Source organism: Lynx rufus, unplaced genomic scaffold (assembly GCF_022079265.1).
Source record: "Lynx rufus isolate CCGP_SWC_20201006 ecotype Redwood Valley unplaced genomic scaffold, mLynRuf1.p SCAF_5, whole genome shotgun sequence".
Lineage (NCBI taxonomy): Eukaryota > Metazoa > Chordata > Mammalia > Carnivora > Felidae > Lynx > Lynx rufus.
In genome coordinates this window covers 131,440,740-131,459,634 of record NW_025814867.1, presented here as the reverse complement: position 1 = coordinate 131,459,634, position 18,895 = coordinate 131,440,740, and the positions used below count along the sequence as shown (strand labels likewise).

General features: G+C 33.4%; 2 protein-coding genes across 4 annotated transcripts in view; both read right to left on the bottom strand.

Annotated features, from left to right (window-relative positions):
* Positions 1 to 981, bottom strand: part of LOC124527277 (60S ribosomal protein L9-like) — a 79,706-nt gene extending 78,725 nt beyond the window's left edge. Inside the window, 1 exon segment of the mRNA XM_047100463.1 lies at positions 952 to 981. Within this exon segment, the coding sequence (XP_046956419.1) occupies positions 952 to 981 (30 nt within the window).
* Positions 982 to 5,852: 4,871 nt separating this feature from the next.
* USP25 (ubiquitin specific peptidase 25) overlaps positions 5,853 to 18,895 on the bottom strand; it is a 152,764-nt gene continuing 139,721 nt past the window's right edge. For all 3 annotated transcript variants that reach the window (XM_047098593.1, XM_047098594.1, XM_047098592.1), the window contains 4 exons: positions 17,417 to 17,496; positions 12,063 to 12,186; positions 8,235 to 8,430; positions 5,853 to 7,897 (listed from right to left, as the gene is read on the bottom strand). In XM_047098593.1, coding sequence (XP_046954549.1) covers positions 7,725 to 7,897; positions 8,235 to 8,430; positions 12,063 to 12,186; positions 17,417 to 17,496 — 573 coding nt within the window. In that variant the 3' untranslated portion in view covers positions 5,853 to 7,724. The remainder of the gene's footprint in view (positions 7,898 to 8,234; positions 8,431 to 12,062; positions 12,187 to 17,416; positions 17,497 to 18,895) is intronic.

The following is an 18,895-nucleotide window of genomic DNA, read 5'->3' as shown; positions in this document are numbered from 1 at the left end:
AAAAATAAAAAGCATAAAACAATATTATAAGCTTAAAATAAACGAGGATAATATTTGCAATGTTTATAAAAAGAATTAATGATTCCTAACATAAGCTACTATAAATTCAGCCATGATCATCCCCCTACAAGTGCAGAGTATAAGCAGTTAACTACACGATAAATACAAGCAGCTATCAACATATTAAAATATGTTCACTCTCACTAAAAAATATAATAAATTTTACTGAAAAATATTAAAAACTGATAATATTCTATGTTGCCGAGCCTGTGGAAACACACTCTCACGTTCTAGTGGTGGCAGTATAATATGAAATAGTTTTGGTGAAGGCCAGTTTGACAAATTGGCTCAAAAATTTAAACTTGTACAGTCAATAACTCAGAAATTGTACATCTAGAAGTCTAGGAGAAAGGCACAAGGCATGAAAACAGTATTAGTATATACACAGACATAAGTAGCAGCCTATATTTTATGTCCATGAATAATAGCTCATTTTCCTTGTAATCAAATACTGTAGAACAGAGATCTATACATACATTCTTGAAAAAGTATGTGTAAAGTTTTTTATGAAAATTATTTAAGTATATTTGTGTGTGTATATATGTACATCCATAGAGACGTGCAGGATTAACATAAAAATGTTACAGTGTCTCATTTCAGGTAGATGGGTTTGGGTGAATTATTACTTTTGTCTTATTAAGTTTATTTTGTTTTATGTATATACACCTGGCAGATTGTGTGGTATGTGGCATGCACACAATAAAAAAAAGAAAAGAAAGGAAGGAAGGGTGAATGAATAGTTGGGAGTGAATTTCTTCTACTACTGACTTTTAAAACAAAGCATAAATAGGTCACTTAAATGTTTCATTTGATGGAAAAGAGCAACATGATTCAAATCAGAATTAGTGCATTTTATTCTTGAGGTCCCAGAGACAGTCTACAAATACATACCTGAATATTTAGCGTTTTAGGGATTACCATCTTTGGCTAAAAAGGGATTTTTAAAAGGAAGCTAGTTTTTCTTTACCTATTATCTCTCAGCTCCAATTCCACCCTTCAATCCTTGATACTGGGGCTGGGACTCCAGAAACTTTATTCTCCTGACCCCCTTGACTGCTGCAGGCCATTTAGGTTCTGCCAGTAAGTACTAGGGGGAAAGTAGAAGGTAAGAGGAAAACAAGATTTACTTCTTTATCTTTGCTTGCCAATCCTACTGTGTTGACCTAATGTCAGTTGATTCCAGTCTTCAACTACTTTCAGAACTTCTGGAACTATCTTCACTGCGTACCTTAGAAGTAGCAAGAACAGTTAAGTAGTGAACTGTCTCAGACATTTGTGCACCAAGTCCACAAGTACCCCTATTTTGGAGCTCCAAGGTTCTGGTAACCCCATCTTCTCCCCTTTTGTTTCCTCACTCCTGGAAACAGGGGCTACGTCCTGTAGGTAGGATCTCTGGGTTGTCCCCTATGCCTCTACAACATCTCCTCTGTTGAAATACCTACTGTGGGTTTTCCTAGTTGAACACATGCTGTTAGAGGTGCTATCTGAAAAGCAGGTGCCATAAAGTGGTTAATGGCAAGATAAAGATAAAAAGAGATAAAGACGGACTTTCTCAAGCTAACACACTTTACAGGTGCTTGAATGTTCTCGTGTTGTCAATAAAGGAAAATGTCCACATCAGTAAGGATCTTGGGCATTTCTGTCCAATACAACTTTCTGTGGTAATGGAAATGTTCTAAAGCATGTTGTCCAATTTAGAGCAATGTGGCTAGTATGACTAAGTAATTTTAACTTTATTTTGATTAAATAGCTGTAAGTAGCTAGTGGTTATATCAAAAAATGCAGGTCAAAGATGGCTGCAGGGCCAGCGAACTGCAAGACCGCACCTCTAGTTGCCAGATAATTTAACAGGTGCTGAGGAAACAAAACCAGGATGTTATTTCTCTCTAAAGGAGCTCTGTCCAGCAATGGCAGACAGACATGTAAAACCTCTTTGAAAGATTGTTCTGCAAACAGTATAGAAGATTAACTGTAGGGGCAAGATCAAAGACAGAGAGGCCAGTGTATCATCTGTATTTCAATGAATGAATGAAAGAAAGAAAGAAAGAAAGAAAGAAAGAAAGAAAGAAAGAAAGAAAGAAAGTGACAGTGGGCCATTCAGGACCAAATCAATCGTCCAAATTAAGATGAGAGACAAGAGACCTCATCAACATTAGTAGTGAAGAAATGCATGAAAAGGTACTAAAAATCTTGCTCTGTTGACACTTGGTAATTAATGTGAAATAAAAATAGAATTGTGAAATATTCCTCATGTCTGGATTATTATACTATTCAGTATAATACTATACTATTATACTACTCAGTATACTATAGTATAGTACAATACTATACTATTATACTATTCAGTATAATGCTATAGTATAGTATAATACTATAATACTACACTATACTATAAGAGAATCAGGTTTGGCAAGAAGTGATGAATTCACTGTGGCATGTACAAAGTTTGAAGTGCCAGGGAAATATCCAAGCCTGTATGTTGACCAGACAATTGGAAACATATATGGGTCTAAAATGCACAAAGTTGGTTTGGTTAGAAATTAGAGACACAGACTTGTGAATCATCAGCCCGTAGGCAGTAAAAGAAGACAAACCAGTAGATAAACCATCCAGAAAAGGTGAAGATTTAGAAGGCGGCCAAGTACAGAACCTTGACAGCACTCACATTTAAGGAGTAAGAAAAAAAGGAAATGCAGGTATGAATGAGGGTAGCCCAAAGAAGCCTGTCTCAGGAAGGCAGATTCTGAAAATCAGCAGTAACCAACAGTGACAAATTATAAAAAGGAATGACAATTATTTTTTTAATGTTTATTTTCAGAAAGAGAGGGAACATGCGTGTGAGCGGGGAAGGGGCAAAGAGAGAGAGAGAGAGAGAGAGAGAGAGAGAGAGAGAGAGAAAGATGGAATCCCTGTCAGCGCAGAGCCTGACACAGGGCTGGGAACTCATGACGAACCGTGAGATCATGACCTGAGCTGAAATCAAGACTCAGACTCTGACTGAGCCACCCAGGTGCCCATGGGCTGGCAATTATTGAACATTTACTATGTGGCTGCCATTTTCCAAGAGTTTTATATACAGAAAACCATTTACACTTTTAAGAGAATCCTATAAGGTAGGTTATACCGTAATCCCATTTTATAGATGAAGAAATATAGTAAGGCATAGAAAAGTTCAAGAGTAACAGCTGTACAATAGTTGGCCCAGTATCCAGACCTGGCAGTCTAGTTCTAGAGCCTGCAGTCTTAACCACTCAGAAAAGAGAGAGAAGTTCAGAAAGTTGTGACTGAAAAACATTTGAGCATAGCTTTGGCTAGAGCACATACAAAAATGGGCATGCTCTATGGCTGAGGGGACCATCAGCAAATTTAAATCCCTTGCCTTTTCATGTGACATACAAGAATGCAAAAAGCAAATTTTTCCACCCTACTTTAGCTAGACTCAGTCTCTAAGATAAGGGCAGAGTTCATTCTTAGAAAAATGAAGTTGGGGAAACACCTACCAAATGTTCTCAAACTAGTTCTCACTTTAAAAGTCTCTTAAGAATCTGATAGATATGACCTAGAAACCTTTTTTACTTTTATTTATTTATTTTAACGTTTATTTTTGAGAGACAGAGAGAGACAGCATGAGCATGGGAGGGGCAGAAAGAGAGAGAGACACAGAATCCGAAGCTGACTCCAGGCTCTGAGCTATCAGCACAGAGCCTGACGTGGGGCTCGAACCCACCAACTGTGAGATCACGACCCAAGCTGAAGTCAGACACGCAACCGACTGAGCCACCCAGGCTCCCCTAGAAACCTTTTTAAAAGAACACTTCTCATATGCTTCTGATGCACAATCAGGATTAAGAATACTAGACTCGCTCTGAATTACTGAAAAAGTAAGAACCATTTGATAAAGGAAAAACTGTGCAGGCTGTGGGCTGCTGTAAGGCCAAGAGTGAGCTTTTTTTAATTCTACAGAAGAGCAAATATGCCCCCCCCATGATGTACTTTTAACCATATAAATTCATTTTACATTTTATATATTTTTTGTATTTTATATTTTTCTCATAACACTGGGTTATCAATATCCATTTCCTTATTACATCTTGGTTACCTAATAATAATTAAGTGTAAATGTACAGTTACAGAGATTAAGTGGTGAAGGGTATCATACCCAATAGCCCCATTTTCTTGGTAAGGCAAAGGAAAAATCATCCTGTTTTACTGGAGCTGGCACTGAATAGGAGGTTGAGAATGGTAGTGGTTTGAAACAGCCATTGGGAAAAACCGTATATAGAGTGAACAGGATATTTGAAATTCCGATGTATATACATGTATGTATTCAACTGTGTATACAGTTCCCTCAATCAGGACTCAAATACTTTTATTATTAGGGTCACATTATTTATTATTTTATTATTGCCATTTCTAAAAAGCCCACTAGAAAAAGAAGGAACTGGAGGCCAGAAATACAGGAGTGGGGAGGAAAAAGGCCTATATAATAGATGACCTTCTCTCTTTCTGCTCCCCTCAAAAACCCCACACTTATGTGTATATACTGCATAACACTGTCCAAACATGGAAAAATATGTGGCCACAATGGCTGACAGTAGTTAACTTCCAGGCTGGGGGTGGAATGGAGGATGGAAAAGGGAAGTCGAGTAGGTAAGAATAAAACACTAGCAAAACAGAAACCAGATCCATGGTATAAATTTAGGTGAAAATGATGAATAAAACCCCACATAATAAAGGGCAAATCAACATGGAGTACTGCATTCTTTCAACAAAGATTTGTTCAATGAAAACACACTGAACTGAATAGATGAATGCATTGTGAGCAATTCTTAACTTGGTTTCTTATAACTTCAAAATAGTTTTTAGGATATGGTGAAAGTAAAAGAAAACAGTAAGTAGATCTAACAGCAGAGCCATAGATATTTGCATCATAATCTTGAGGTTAAAGGGAAGAGGCTAACAATCATACTTCTGCGTCTGGAAAGGAGGTATATATAAACTGGGCCATCATATTCTGTGGACTGAATCGTGTCACCAACCTCCAAAATCATATGTTGGAGCCGCTATCCTCAATGCAACTGTATTTGGAAATAAGACTTTTAAAGAAGACTGAATGAGGTCGATGAGGTTGTAAGGATGGCACCCTCATCCAGTAGGACTGGTGTCCTTATAAGAGGAAGAGACACCAAAGATGTGTATGTGCATAGAGCAAAGGCCACGTAAGGACACAGCAAGAAGGCTGTCTGTAAGCCAAAGAGAGAAGCCTCTAGAGAAACTAAACGTGCCTACACATTGATCTTACATTTCTAGACTCCAGAACAGTGAGAAAATAGATTTGTTTTATAAACTACCCACCAAGTTTGTACTGCTTTATTATGGCAGCCCTGAGACTAATTTACATACTCTGGATGAAGTTATCATGGGTATAACAAATGATATTTGATCTTGTTAATGATGTAAAATAAATTAAAAAAAATGATTACACAGGGGATCCCTACTCACTGCCTCCAAGCACCTGTGTGACTACACTTTTTGGGGATGACAAAGACACTGAACTCTGGAGAATTAGGTATAGGAGGAAAAAGTCCACCTTAGTCTCAATTAATACAAAACTAAGAAAATGAAATCTTTAGTTACTTCCTTGAAATTGCAAGTGCAGGAAATACTCACAAGCTTCTAACAAACAAGGGGTTATAAGTAAATGGAAATTAAACAGCATCAACTGAAGGTGCATAAAATGTTACTGATAGTTTTATTTAGTGCTGTGGTTCTAGATTAGACTAGACTGAAACTTATTGATATAAAAACAAGTTCTTTCCCCAGGTCTTGAAAAAGGTCATTTTTAAAAGAGCACTTCAGATTCACTACCAAGAATGAATAAACTGGCTTTTAAGTAGAAAGTAAATACAAAAATAATACTTACCTTCAGCACAAGAGCCACATATGATTCCCTGGATGTGCCTTGTGAAGGGAGTAATTTCCATATGGTGTTTGAGCACTTTGTGTCTCAGTGGTCAATTATACACATAAACACAAACAATTTTACCATTATGGCAGAATATTATAAAATACTGAAGACAGTTTACAAATGCTTTGATGATACACACGGAGTTTTTAAACTTTGGACAGGACTTGAAAACTATGTAGAATACCAATTCTGCTCAGTGGAGAATTTAAAATCTAAACCAAAACACATTTTGATAGCTACAACAGGCAAAATCTAACCTTAAAACAGAAATCGTATCAATTCCTTGTCATTAATACCTTAGTAGTGCATTGATATCTTGATAAGGAACATTATACAGTAACTTAATATTTTCTTCTTCCTCTATCTGGGATCTTTTATCAGAGGCACTTATAAAGAGTTCTAGTTTTGGCGACGCTATAACAAACATACACATAGTATAATGATATATTTTACTATGCTAACAAAGTATCATTTATAAAGAAATTTTTATAAATTCAAAAATAGGTTATTGGTAACATGATTACCTTTAAAGCATCAATTTTCATTCACAATATTACTTCATTAAGCTTAAACAGCAGTTCCATCTACAAAATGTTCTACAGCTTTTTCTTTTTGAAAAGGAGGAAAATAAAAGCAGGTAAGATACTCATAACTTCTAGTTCAACAATATCAACTTCATTTCACAGCATTGATTAGTAGAGAACATTTTCAATTAAAGTGGTATACAAGTTACAAAAATAGAATGATTATATAATGCAAAACATTGTCCTCCATTATGAAGAATGTGTGTGTGTGTGTGTGTGTGTGTGTGTGTGTGTGTATACACATATACAGATTTCTTATAAGTTTCACTATTTAAATAGCCCTTATTCAAGTACTTTTTTTCTGGTATCTCTTGAAATAATCACCTTGCTATATTATTTGTAAATACATAAAAAAATAAAAGGTTAATCTAAGGAAAAGTTAAAAGTTTCAGTGTGGTTGACTTAAGTATCAGCCGTTCACTTCAGTGAAAACCTGATGTGAATTCAAAACAGGTTTAGGTGCCATACTAAGTTTTAACAACTTAGTCAAAAATATAGATATATTTAAGTGTCAATACTTAGTAAACTTCCAATGTGCTACAGAGACAAATTAAAAGTTTGTATTAATCTATTCATCTATCCACCTAATCTTAAACAATCCCCAGACAAAATTCATTTTTATATAATTAAAATGATACACTAATATACAATATACCTGCTTACAAACACATAGGTAGCCATAAATAAAACTTTATTCTTTAATTTCATTTACAAGCTACCAAGTATTATGTATCGTACACAGTGCTGAACACTTAAATGGTTGTAGTCATGGAAGGATCCAGACTGAATGGAAAGCTGTAGATAAAGAAAAGATAAAAGCAAAGTAATACTGTAACAGAAAGGTGGCAAAAGCATGGCTTTGCCATAATGAAACCAATCAGATTTGTAATTGTACATCAGTTCTGGTTAAAACAAAGTCTGAGCGCCATGCGATTCTCAGCTTTATTGTTTGCAGTCTGGCTAAAGTCTCTATGGTCTGTCTGTCTTTTGCAGTTATTAAAATAAAAAAAAGTTAAAAACTATAGCAGCAACAAGCAAACCCTGTGACAGGAAGGCAAGGGTTAAGAACTAAAAAAAGTTTATACAGTGTGTTCAGGGAAAGTGTGTGCAGTTTATCTTCCATCAGCAGGAGTTCGACTGAGGGATAACATGATTCGGGCAAACCGCTCGCAGAGTTCATGTGTGGAATATGACGGTAACTTCGGTGGTTCATGGAAACCTTTAATCTCAGTAGAACAATCAAGCAGTTTTGGCAGAAAGTCCGTCAGCTTCTCTTGGAGGTTTGCTGTAAATACAAACAATTAGATATAGCTAAAGACAGAGAGGGAAAGAAATTATCATCTTCAATATAATTTATTAACTTAGAGTGTGTTCAACTAATGTTTCATTTCAAAATATGTATTATCATTTGGGGGAAAGAGGTAAAATATAAATGGCAAGGCAGTGTGCACTTGGTTTGTAAATAGAAAAAAAAGGGAATGACATGAATGTAAAAATACTATAATGTAATATATTTTTACATGAATGTAAAAATAATATAAAAAATGACAAGAATAAATAACATCTAATTCCAACTACAGTTAATCCCAGCTGAAGTGTCCACTAGCATTGTTTAAACTTACATTCCATTTCTTGTCCAAGATAGGAACACCATCGATTTCTCATGTCTTCCACAGCAAGAATATCTTTCTCTTCCATTTCATCCACCAATAACAAGGGCAAAAATGGGACAATAAACTCATTCATAATAATCAAACCATTGTTTACTTCTCGATCCTCTCCAGATTCAAATAGTTCTGCAGCTTGTTCATTTAATTTCTTAATGCATTGAGAAAAAGAAAAAGTTTTGTTTTTAACTAAATAAAAATCCTGTGTTAATACTGAAGACAACAGAAAAAGTATGTTCACAAACAGTATTAGAACAAATGGCAATCAAGAAAAACAATCTCTATCTGTTCTAGCGTGAAGTCTCTTAGAAAAAGCTGTGCATACGAGAATAACAGAAACAAGAACAAAAAGAAGTGGGGAAAATACTATTGTCATGTTTTTAAAGTTCATGTTCAGCTTATAATTTTCTGATTATCACTACAGGGACCATATTTTAATTCTCCAGAGGTGAAATTTCCCCAATTCTAAAATTTGGTGTGCCATCAAAGTAATTTAAAAAAAAAAAATTCAGACACCATATTATCTTTGAAAAACACTTTATCATCTTCTCCATAAATGCCAATTGAATAAATACTGTTATATTTCTTGAATCTAAAATTTAAAGGTAATCAATTAGTTCATTATTCCTTCAAAAAATTCTTATTGAGTACATGAGATATGCCAGAGACTATTCTAGATTCAGGGGAACCCAACTGATTAATACAGAAAATTCTCACAGAGTTTACAATTTGGTACAGAGATTAGCAAACTTCTGTAAAGGAGAAGATGGGAAATATTTTAGGCTCTGACAGCGATACAGTTTCTGTTGTAACTACTAAATTCTGCCATTGTTACACAAAGACAGCCATACATAATATGCAAATGAGAAGGTATGACTATGTTTCAATAAAACTTTATTTACAAAAACAAGTGACAGGCTAGAGCACAGGCCAGTTGTGCTGACCCTTGATAGCAGAAGACAGAAATTCATGAGGTAAGAAATATAGACTTAAGAAACAGATAAGGTATTATAGGTATAGTAAAAGTTATAGTATTTAAGGGTTTAGGTGAAATCTTAACATTTAGAGCATGATAGATATGATTTTGAAATATTCATAGTTAAGCTGAATTACAAAATAAAAATTATATTATTTCTCATGTTTATATTTTATCATTCTTGTGTAATTTATATCTTGATTTTGTACAGAGGCTTATGTTAGTAGTCTAACTCAGCCACTAAGCAGTGGCTTGAGTAAATAAGCAATCTCTTAGCTTCAGTTTCTTCATATGTAAAATGAAATATCACCTTTTTTAGACAGTGGTTGAGAGGATTAAACAAGAGAAGCCTTTAAGTATCTAGCATAATTTTTACAATATGCATTCAAACTGAAATTAATGTTATCTGAAAACAACCTAAACATAGTACACCCAAAGCCAAACTTATTCGTCATCTTAGATTCCCCAAAGCCAAACACAAAACTGTAAAGTCAAGCAGTTTTGACAACCCTATTTCCTTCTTTCTACTCATCTAATAGTTACCAGGTCCCTTGATTTCACTTCTTCCACCATCTTTTATGCCCTCTTCTTCATACCCACTGCACTTCTGTCTTAGTTGGGGCTCTCTCCTTCTTCCCTCTCTAGGGAAGACTTCCATCTCTACTCCTTTCCAGTCCACCATCTAGTATACTACTTACAGCCAGGTTTATTTTCTGACAACAAATGTGACCAAGCCAAACCTACTCAAACTTACAAAGGCACATGAGAATGCTGCATAAGCTTCAACATAGGCTGACATCAACAAGTATTGTTAGCTTCATCACTTGCACCTAACCCTGCTCCTCAGAATCTAGCCCCAGTGGATCTATCTGCATTTTCTGTTGTATACTTTCCAGGTCTTTTCATATGGTGTCCCTTTGGCTGGAACATTTTTCTGCCTTCTCTACAAGGCATAAAAATCCTGTTTGTCCATCAAGCTCCAGATCAGTGTTCAACTTATCCCTTAAGGTTCTCCTTGACAACTACAAGCATATTATTTTGCATAGTTCTCATAAAGACACTTAATCTGGAATATAAAAATCATTTATGGTACAGACTGAGTTCTTGGGGGATGGCAAATAAACAGGTCTTAACTGTCTCTGTATCCCTCAAACATGACACTCAGCAAATACTCAGTATGAAAAACCCTGAAAGGAACACTAAAATAACCCTCATGCAGTGTCATTTAAATCCCTATGAAACACCAAACTAGGTGTGAATGGTTTAGTATCATAATATGGGGTGAAACATTCTACCATTTTTTTCATGTTTTAAAATAACCATCACGTTTTGGCTATATTTATATTTAAAATAGCTTTACCAAAATATTGCCATATCCCAAGCCTTCAATTTTTACATTAAAAATTGCTTTAGTTCATTAAATATATAAATATATACAATTCTGCATTTTTTAAATCTAAAATATACACAATTCAGATCTTCCTTCTTGGGGAATGATTAAAAACCTTTGAAACTGGCCAAATTAAGAACTATCCTCAATGGATGCTAATCACTAACAATTCAAATTCTAAAATATACTCAAATGCAATAAAAGCAGCTGAGAGAAAAATAGTAAGATCATCGTCATCTAATACTCTCATTTGAAAATTCTAAAGACATATTAAGATTACAAGTAGCTTATGTAGTTCTACTGCAAGAAAACATTTTATCAGCATACCACTTAAAGTTTTTTAAAGTATACTTAAATCATGTAACTTATATAGGTTGAAAAATCATATACCCTTGAATATCTTTGTGTGTATATATACATATATATTTCTCCTTGTACAGGAAAAAAAATTGCAGCTTAGGTGTTCACAGTATATAACAGAATGATGTTAATAGTTAACTAAGAATTAAATTTAGGGGCGCCTGGGCGGCTCAGTCGGTTAAGCGTCCGACTTTGGCTCAGGTCATGATCTCGTGGTTCGTGAGTTCAATCAAGCCCCGCGTTGGGCTCTGTGCTGACAGCTCGGAGCCTGGAGCCTGTTTCAGATTCTGTGTCTCCCTCTCTCTCTCTGACCCTCCCCCGTTCATGCTCTGTCTCTGTCTCAAAAATAAATAAATGTTAAAAAAAATTAAAAAAAAAAAAGAATTAAATTTAATCAGAAAAATGTATAAAGATGGAATTTGTGATCTTATACATCAAGGTTAGCTGACTTGAGAAATATTAACAAAGTACTCCAGACCTTTAGAAACTAATTTGGTGCTACAAAACTGCTAAAAAGACTTTTTTAAAGTTTATATAACAACAGTAATATTGCTGCACATAGACAGTGAAAATATTTGAGGAAAAAAAACTATCAATGACTAGGTGGAAAAAAAAAGGATACTGTATTACAATGAATCATTTAACACTATGTACACCAAATCTACTACTGTATTTTAAAAAACTCAGAAAAATCTATTATTTTTCTGGAATAATAATTGCTCAAGGCCTGTGCAGTCCCCCCCTTCTCTCACCAAAAAAGGGAATAGAATAATGAAGAAACCAAAATATAAAATTAATTATTTTGATCCTATATTAAGAACATTTCTGGTTATCACCTGCAATATTTAGGACCAATAAAGAGAAAAGATATTAAAGAATTGAGTGCATTCCTGCATCTTAAGCGATTATACCCAGATTACATCATGATGATGTCATCATCATGATACTTTCCTCATCAGAGTTTATAGTCAATCACTTCTATAGGAGTCTGGAAAATCTGTTCAGTGTAAGACAAAACAATAACGTAAACATGACCTCCTAAGTACATTCAACTTACTAGTAAACACTCTCTTCTATAATGTGATATCAATTCTTCATCATGTCCTCTGTATCGGCCTTTGGACAAGAGTTCTTTGTTATTCTGATAAGCGCAGATAAGGAACAGCAAGGAATCTATATAACTTAAAAATTAAAAGAAACATAAGGCATTATTTCATCTTTGTAAAAAAAAAGTCAACTACAATTATAAAATACTTAAGTATACATTTAAATTTTGATTATCCAGAACATTACAATAAATGTATCATCTAAAAGCTGTTTTAGCAACAGCCACATCTGAGACCAGGAGATAGTTATGTCATAAAGTAAAAAAACAAAAACAAAAAAATGGAGCTAGGCTAGAGGCACCTGGGTGACTCAGTCAGTTAAGCGTCTGACTTCGGCTCAGGTCATGATTTCACAGTTCCTGAGTTCGAGCCCTGCATCGGGTTCTGTGCTGACAGCTCAGAGCCTGGAGCCTGCTTCAGATTCTGTGTGTCCATCTCTCTGCCCCTCCCCTACTCGTACTCTCTCTTTCTCTCTTAAAAATAAACATTGAAAAAAAATTTTTTTAATGGAGCTAGGAATTAAGAAAAGACTGGGAGGAAAAAGCCCGTAATTATTGAATTCAGGCAGTTCCTCTCTCCTGATTCCCTGATGTCTTCCATTTAGACTGATAGGGAAGTCAAGAATCTACTTTTTTTAACAACATAATGTCATTTTTATTTGAAGAAAGGGTCAGATTACTTTGTTTCTTTATCACAAACATCGTGTGTTTCATTCAGTGACTATTCAGGTATTTTTCCGTGTGCACCCATGGTTCTCATCACGGAGAATAACATAATTGGTAGAGGGGAGAATATCCAAAGGAAATGGGGAAGTAGAAATGAAAAAAAAAAAATGCTTCTACAGCTGGACATTCTGGTGGAATACACACACAAAGAAGAGTGTAGGAACATAACAGCTGGCGGGTCGGTCTTTTATAAAAAGTTTAACAAGTAATATTGATAATGTTACATTAACATAAGTCTATATGTTACGAAGTTCAAACTAGGTTTTAGAAAGGGAGGAGGGTAAAAATGTTTGAGGATTCTATTTACCTCTAAAACCGTTATCCTCTCTCAATATGGGGTAAGAAATAAATATAGCTATATATTTGTATAACTGAAATATGAACGACACTAAGATGTCTCCTCTGTGCCAGTTTTTCCAGTTACAACATACCTTCTTATAGATTAATTCAGAAAAATGTAACATTCTAAAAGGCGAAATATTATAAAGAAACACTTTTAAAACTCTAGGTTACATTAAGTTTTTATTATTTAATTTCATGTGCTTAAATATAAATCAATTCTGTACTTTGAATATAAATGTAGAATTGGAAACTAATGTACACATTAATGGCCTCTCATATGACACACCTGAAACCATTTCATAAAAAATAAGTTATTTCATACACTTTTTTGAAAAAGCTTCTCCCAGGAACTTGTTTTTGAGAAAACTTAAGAATATGGGATTTTATTTTGAAAAAATATAAACATAACCTCAGGTAAAGGTTTTTTGTTTTATTTATGAAAGAAGAAAAGAAGGGAGTGATAATAACATTAAATACTGTTTTACACCACTGAATTAGTCTGCTGGCACATCTGCCTTCTCTTTTATAGCTATTAAGTTTCCTATTAAAAAGTCTCACTGAATGACATTCATATCTGGCCTTCAAGACCTGAGTCACCTCTCTAAGAATAGCTCTGAAACTGTGGCCCTGTTCCAATTTTCTACTGAAGCACACAATTTCCATATTTTATCAACCTTTAAAGTGCTTACAAACATATCTTCAAATAAATCACAGTAAGACTCAGCAGTCCAGGTACCACATTCTTATTTTAAAGTAAAATAAGACCATGTACCCTGTAGACTCTTTTGATCCTCACTTGTACTATTATAAAATTGTGGTTCCTAAAAACATGATTTCACTTCACTATTCACAGACTTGACAATGGCCTATCAATCAGTATTCATTCAAGGTTTTCAAGTTTTGTGTTTTTATTTAAAAAAAAAAAAAGTTGGACAGAACCTTTTGACAATATTTTCTAACCGACTAGCTGTGGTAACTACTATATTTAAAGTGTAAAATTAACATTTCTTCTTGTAATATTCCATAAATATTATTTGTCACCATTAACTAATTTTCTAGTTGACCTTTCCAATTTAATAAACATTTGCTACACCAGAATATTCACTTTCTGAATAAGCATGTATTTGAGAATAAGCATATATTTGAGAATAAGCAAATTATGAAATTTGAACATACTTTGAACATACCAAGAGAAGCTAATATAAGAAGTTAATGCAGAGAGCAAAAAAGCGACAGCTTCTTCTTTTTAATTCTTACCAAAGAATACTCACCTGATTTCATTAAATTTTATAAGAATACAGATCTCTATTTCAATTTTTTTCTCCCTAGTTAATCGTGTGGCCTTGAAAAAGTTACTGCATCTGTGGATGCAATTACTGTGGAGCCTAGTTTATCTATAAAATGGAAATGCCTTCTTGATCTTACTCTGTCCACTTATAAGATCACATTACTATTTATCTTAGAAATACTAATCTCAGCTCTCTTAAAGTGAACTTGAATATTCCTATTAAAGAAACATAACTGTGGCCGAAATAAAATAACTCATAAAATGGAGCTACTTATCAAAATAGTTCTCTATTTCAGTGACCAAAGTGAATTACCTTATAAATTACAGAATGACTGTGTCCAAGTATTAACAGTGCTTTTTAATTCTGTGCAACTTTTAAACTTTGCTAAGTGTAAAAGTGATGGCAGTGCTCACTGTCCACCAAACAGGGCAGCAAGGCCACCGGCATTTTCCACAGAGACGACAGTGTCGTGTCTGTGCTGGCTGACAGGGTAGCCACTAGCCACAGGTGGCTGGCTACTGAACATTCAAAATGTGGCTAGTATGACTTAGACACTGAATTTTTAGTTGGAAAATTAGTTAAATTTAAACTGTCTCATGTGTCTGGTAGCAACCAGGCTGGATAGACAGCACAGCTCTAGAAGTAATAGTCTGTGCTGTCATTTAAAAACAAAATTGCATCAATATTGCAGTGAGAGTTTCCTGTACGTTATATAAAACCAGGAAAGAAAAGAAAGAAAGAAAAGAAGGAATTCAATAACCCTTTTAATTGAATACATTATTACAGAGTATTGAAAACACAGCACTTTCTTTTAAATTAAGAGCTTTGTCATTTGGATAAATGATTCTAGTGTGGTCTGAAAACAGAGACTTTTGTTGTCTTTATGTTTTTCAGTAACAGTATATTTAGATTTTCAAGTAGGAAGTTCATAGGTGATACAAAGAAGACTTTTGTCCCAGAGTTCAATTATTTGTTTTCAAATATCTTAAATTTCAGAGGAACTTTTGCTACTGTAAAAAGATTCAAAATAAATGACTAGCTAGTTTTTAACATTTTTTGAAATACAGTAATTGCATTTGAGCATTAAATTTGTTAATTGGTTATTTTCATATAGTGTTTCCTGAGTATTAATTTTTCACTTCCTTGAGCCTATCAAACCGTATTATTACCAGACTGAGGCTTGAAAAAAATGTTTCACGTTATTGATTAGATCAAGTCTATTAATCGTTTAAATTTTAAGTTCATGAGAGTATTCTGTCTTTGACAATTTCTTCTTTGTATTTGTTGCCCTTTATTTCCTTTGCAACTAATTTCCATTTTTTAACTAAATGCTGCCTTTTCAAGGTTAATTTGGGTGTAATTAGTGATTAGAATTTAACTTTTTAATAATTTTTTACCTATTGACTTTAGACTTCGCTATGAGATTGGAAGTAAAAAAAATCTACAAATAATGCCTACTGGTTCTCAGTATACTTGTTCTACTCAAAAGTCTACAGTTGTAAATTAATTTTAGATACACAATTATTAAATGAAATAAAGTTATGTGGATTCCATTCCCTCTACCCTCTTTTCTCAAAAACAAAGCAAGAAAACTCATTTGTCTCATTTATCTAATGTATTGTAGGCCCGACACAAACATGCTTAAGAAATCTGGGGGACAACTTGTGGTATATTTTATGCTAAACATAACCTCTACTGATTTAAAAATATAACTTATGTTTATATATTGGAGTTGAAATAGAAATTTTAATACAGATTAGATTAAGACATTTTACAAATGCTTTCTAGACAAGCTAACTCTACAATTAGTTTCATAGGTGAATAGTGCTTGATTTCAACTCCTTTTACCTTTCTAGTTTTTAAGTTTATATCAGCTCAGTTTAAATAACTTTGCCGGACCCTACAAATTAATAATCCCTGTAAGTATACATTAGAAGGAAACTAATCTTACTACTAAGCAGTGTGTTATATTACACAGTGAATATCCGTGTTTTGTAATTTAAAAATGATGTAAGGTAATAGTTTCAGGAATGGTTTAAAAATGTGTGGCGACTTGCTTACTTTCAGTGATTCACCAATAAGTTAGAAATATCTATTTTTTAAATATGTTTTTTAAAATGCCTTTTGAACATTTTTAAGCAATGTATTTAAACAATCACATAAAATAAATTACCATGTTTAAATATATATATATTTATATATATAGTTGTTCTAAAAAAAATCACTAGTCAAGTACATTAATATTAAAGGATATGAGTTAAGAAATATGTGAATAAGTAAATGCAAATCAGTATATAAGTAAATACATCAATATTTATCCTTTGTTCTTAATAACAATTAAAATTAAAAACAATAATATTATAGTTTAAGAAGTAGAAACTCCTTTAAAACCATCTGTACCTTAAATGAAAAATGATCTAAAATGTGTTTGTAGTCATAATACTTAGAAGACAGCTGATCAATTTTCTATAGCTATAGTTTTTATAGTAATGAAACTTTGGACAAAGAGACATATTGGAAACACTGTCTCCGCTTTGAAGTCAAGATTAGACTCAGAAAGAATATGAAAAAGGCTGGAGACTAAAGGCAGATATTATGGTATACAAAGAATTCTGTGTGTTGGGCTTCCAGCTTGTTTGGTCGCCAGCAAACTTCTAGGCTTTAATCTAATCCTATTCCATCCTAAACTTCAATTGTAGAATGTGAGAGCTAATAAAAACAAAGACACTAATGCCAACCTTATAGATTTAATTGAAAACGGAAAGTATGTGGGGTATATGGAAACTTCCAGTACCAACTATACAATTTCTCTATAAAGATAAAACTTCTAAAATTAAAAGTTTATTAAAAATACATACAGTGAATAAAACCTTTTCTAAAGATGAGGTCATATCTGAATAGAATTAAATGCAAAAATTAAGCTTTTCATATTTGACCATTCTGCCTTACCTTTCTCTTTGAAAATTTTCTAGCCCAATTATGAGATACATGGTTGTTTCCCTGAACTTCCTATAATCCTGATGCCACTCCTGTAGGTGAAAGAAAATATTAAAAATATACAAAGTAAGATATTAAAACTACAATGAAAACTGTTCATAAAGCAATGTGTTATTCTGACAACTATTCAAAGTAATAGAAGCAAAGAAATCAAAATTAAGATAAATAAGACCTAAATCAAAACTTTAGTTTCTGATACACAAGACCACTTTATTAATATAATAAATGTAAAAATTACTAGACATTAATGAAGAATGAAATAACAATGATTCACTAAAAGATAACAGAAATGCAAAGGCAAGATAATCAACCAGGTTTTCTCTCTTTCAAAAACTGTTCTGTCTAAAGGCATATTATTATTACGATATTATTACAGATGTACATCACAATTGGATGTAGGAGGTAAATGAAGTTACTACTCTAACAGAATCAACACTGAAGACTATTATTTGATGAAGAATATTAAGAAACTAAAAGAAAAACAGTATAATGCATTTATTTAACCTTTTATTTTTGCCAAATTTAGGTTACATTTTATTTTAAATGTGGTAGCTGAGTAGTTTATTCATCTGAGGTATGGTGAAAAATATACAAGCATGTCACATTTCAGCTGTCCCTTCCTCCAAAAAAACCAATTACTGGGCATATAATAGGACTAAACAATTCAGAACTGACACCCTCTAACTCAAGACAACAAATCAGGATTTTTCTTTAACTTATTTAAAAAATTTTTTTCAAGGAAAACCATAACCAAATTCATTATAGGATTTAAACTAAGATACTGATAATAAAAGTATTAAAGCTCTTATATACATATTACATAAGCAAATGAAAGTAAGAAACATATAGACCAGTTGACCAACTATACTCTCCTTGAATATAAATTAATTTTTAATTTTAATTTTTTGAGGCATAATCTTACAGTATTAGTCGGCCTTAATAACACATAAAGATAAAATTTGTCCTACAAGTGTGAAGTTAGCTTTTCTGGGAAAGTATTTAAATTGCCACTCTACTGTCATTAGAACTGTCTGAGGAGTTGTGAGTAAATTTCTTCTGTAAAGACCTAGACGGTAAGTGTTTTAGGCTTTGCAGGCCATGTAGTCTCTGTTGTCACTATTCAACTCTGTGATTGTAGTGTAAAAACACTCGTGTATAATACATAAACAAATAGTTGTAGTTGTGTTCCAATAAAACTGTATTTATAAAAGCTGGTGGTAGGCTGGATTTGGTCTGTGGGCCAAGGCTGGCTGACTCATGACTCAGAGCAGGATAAAGATATATGGGATACACAGAATCTAAAACCATGTCCTATAAATACCTGTAAGATTTAATGGCTCTGCAGTTAGAAATATGAGAAGTTTTCAGAACAAAAATATGTTAAAGTGAATCTAATGTTGCAACCCTGGGGATGGAGTGCAGAGGCAAATC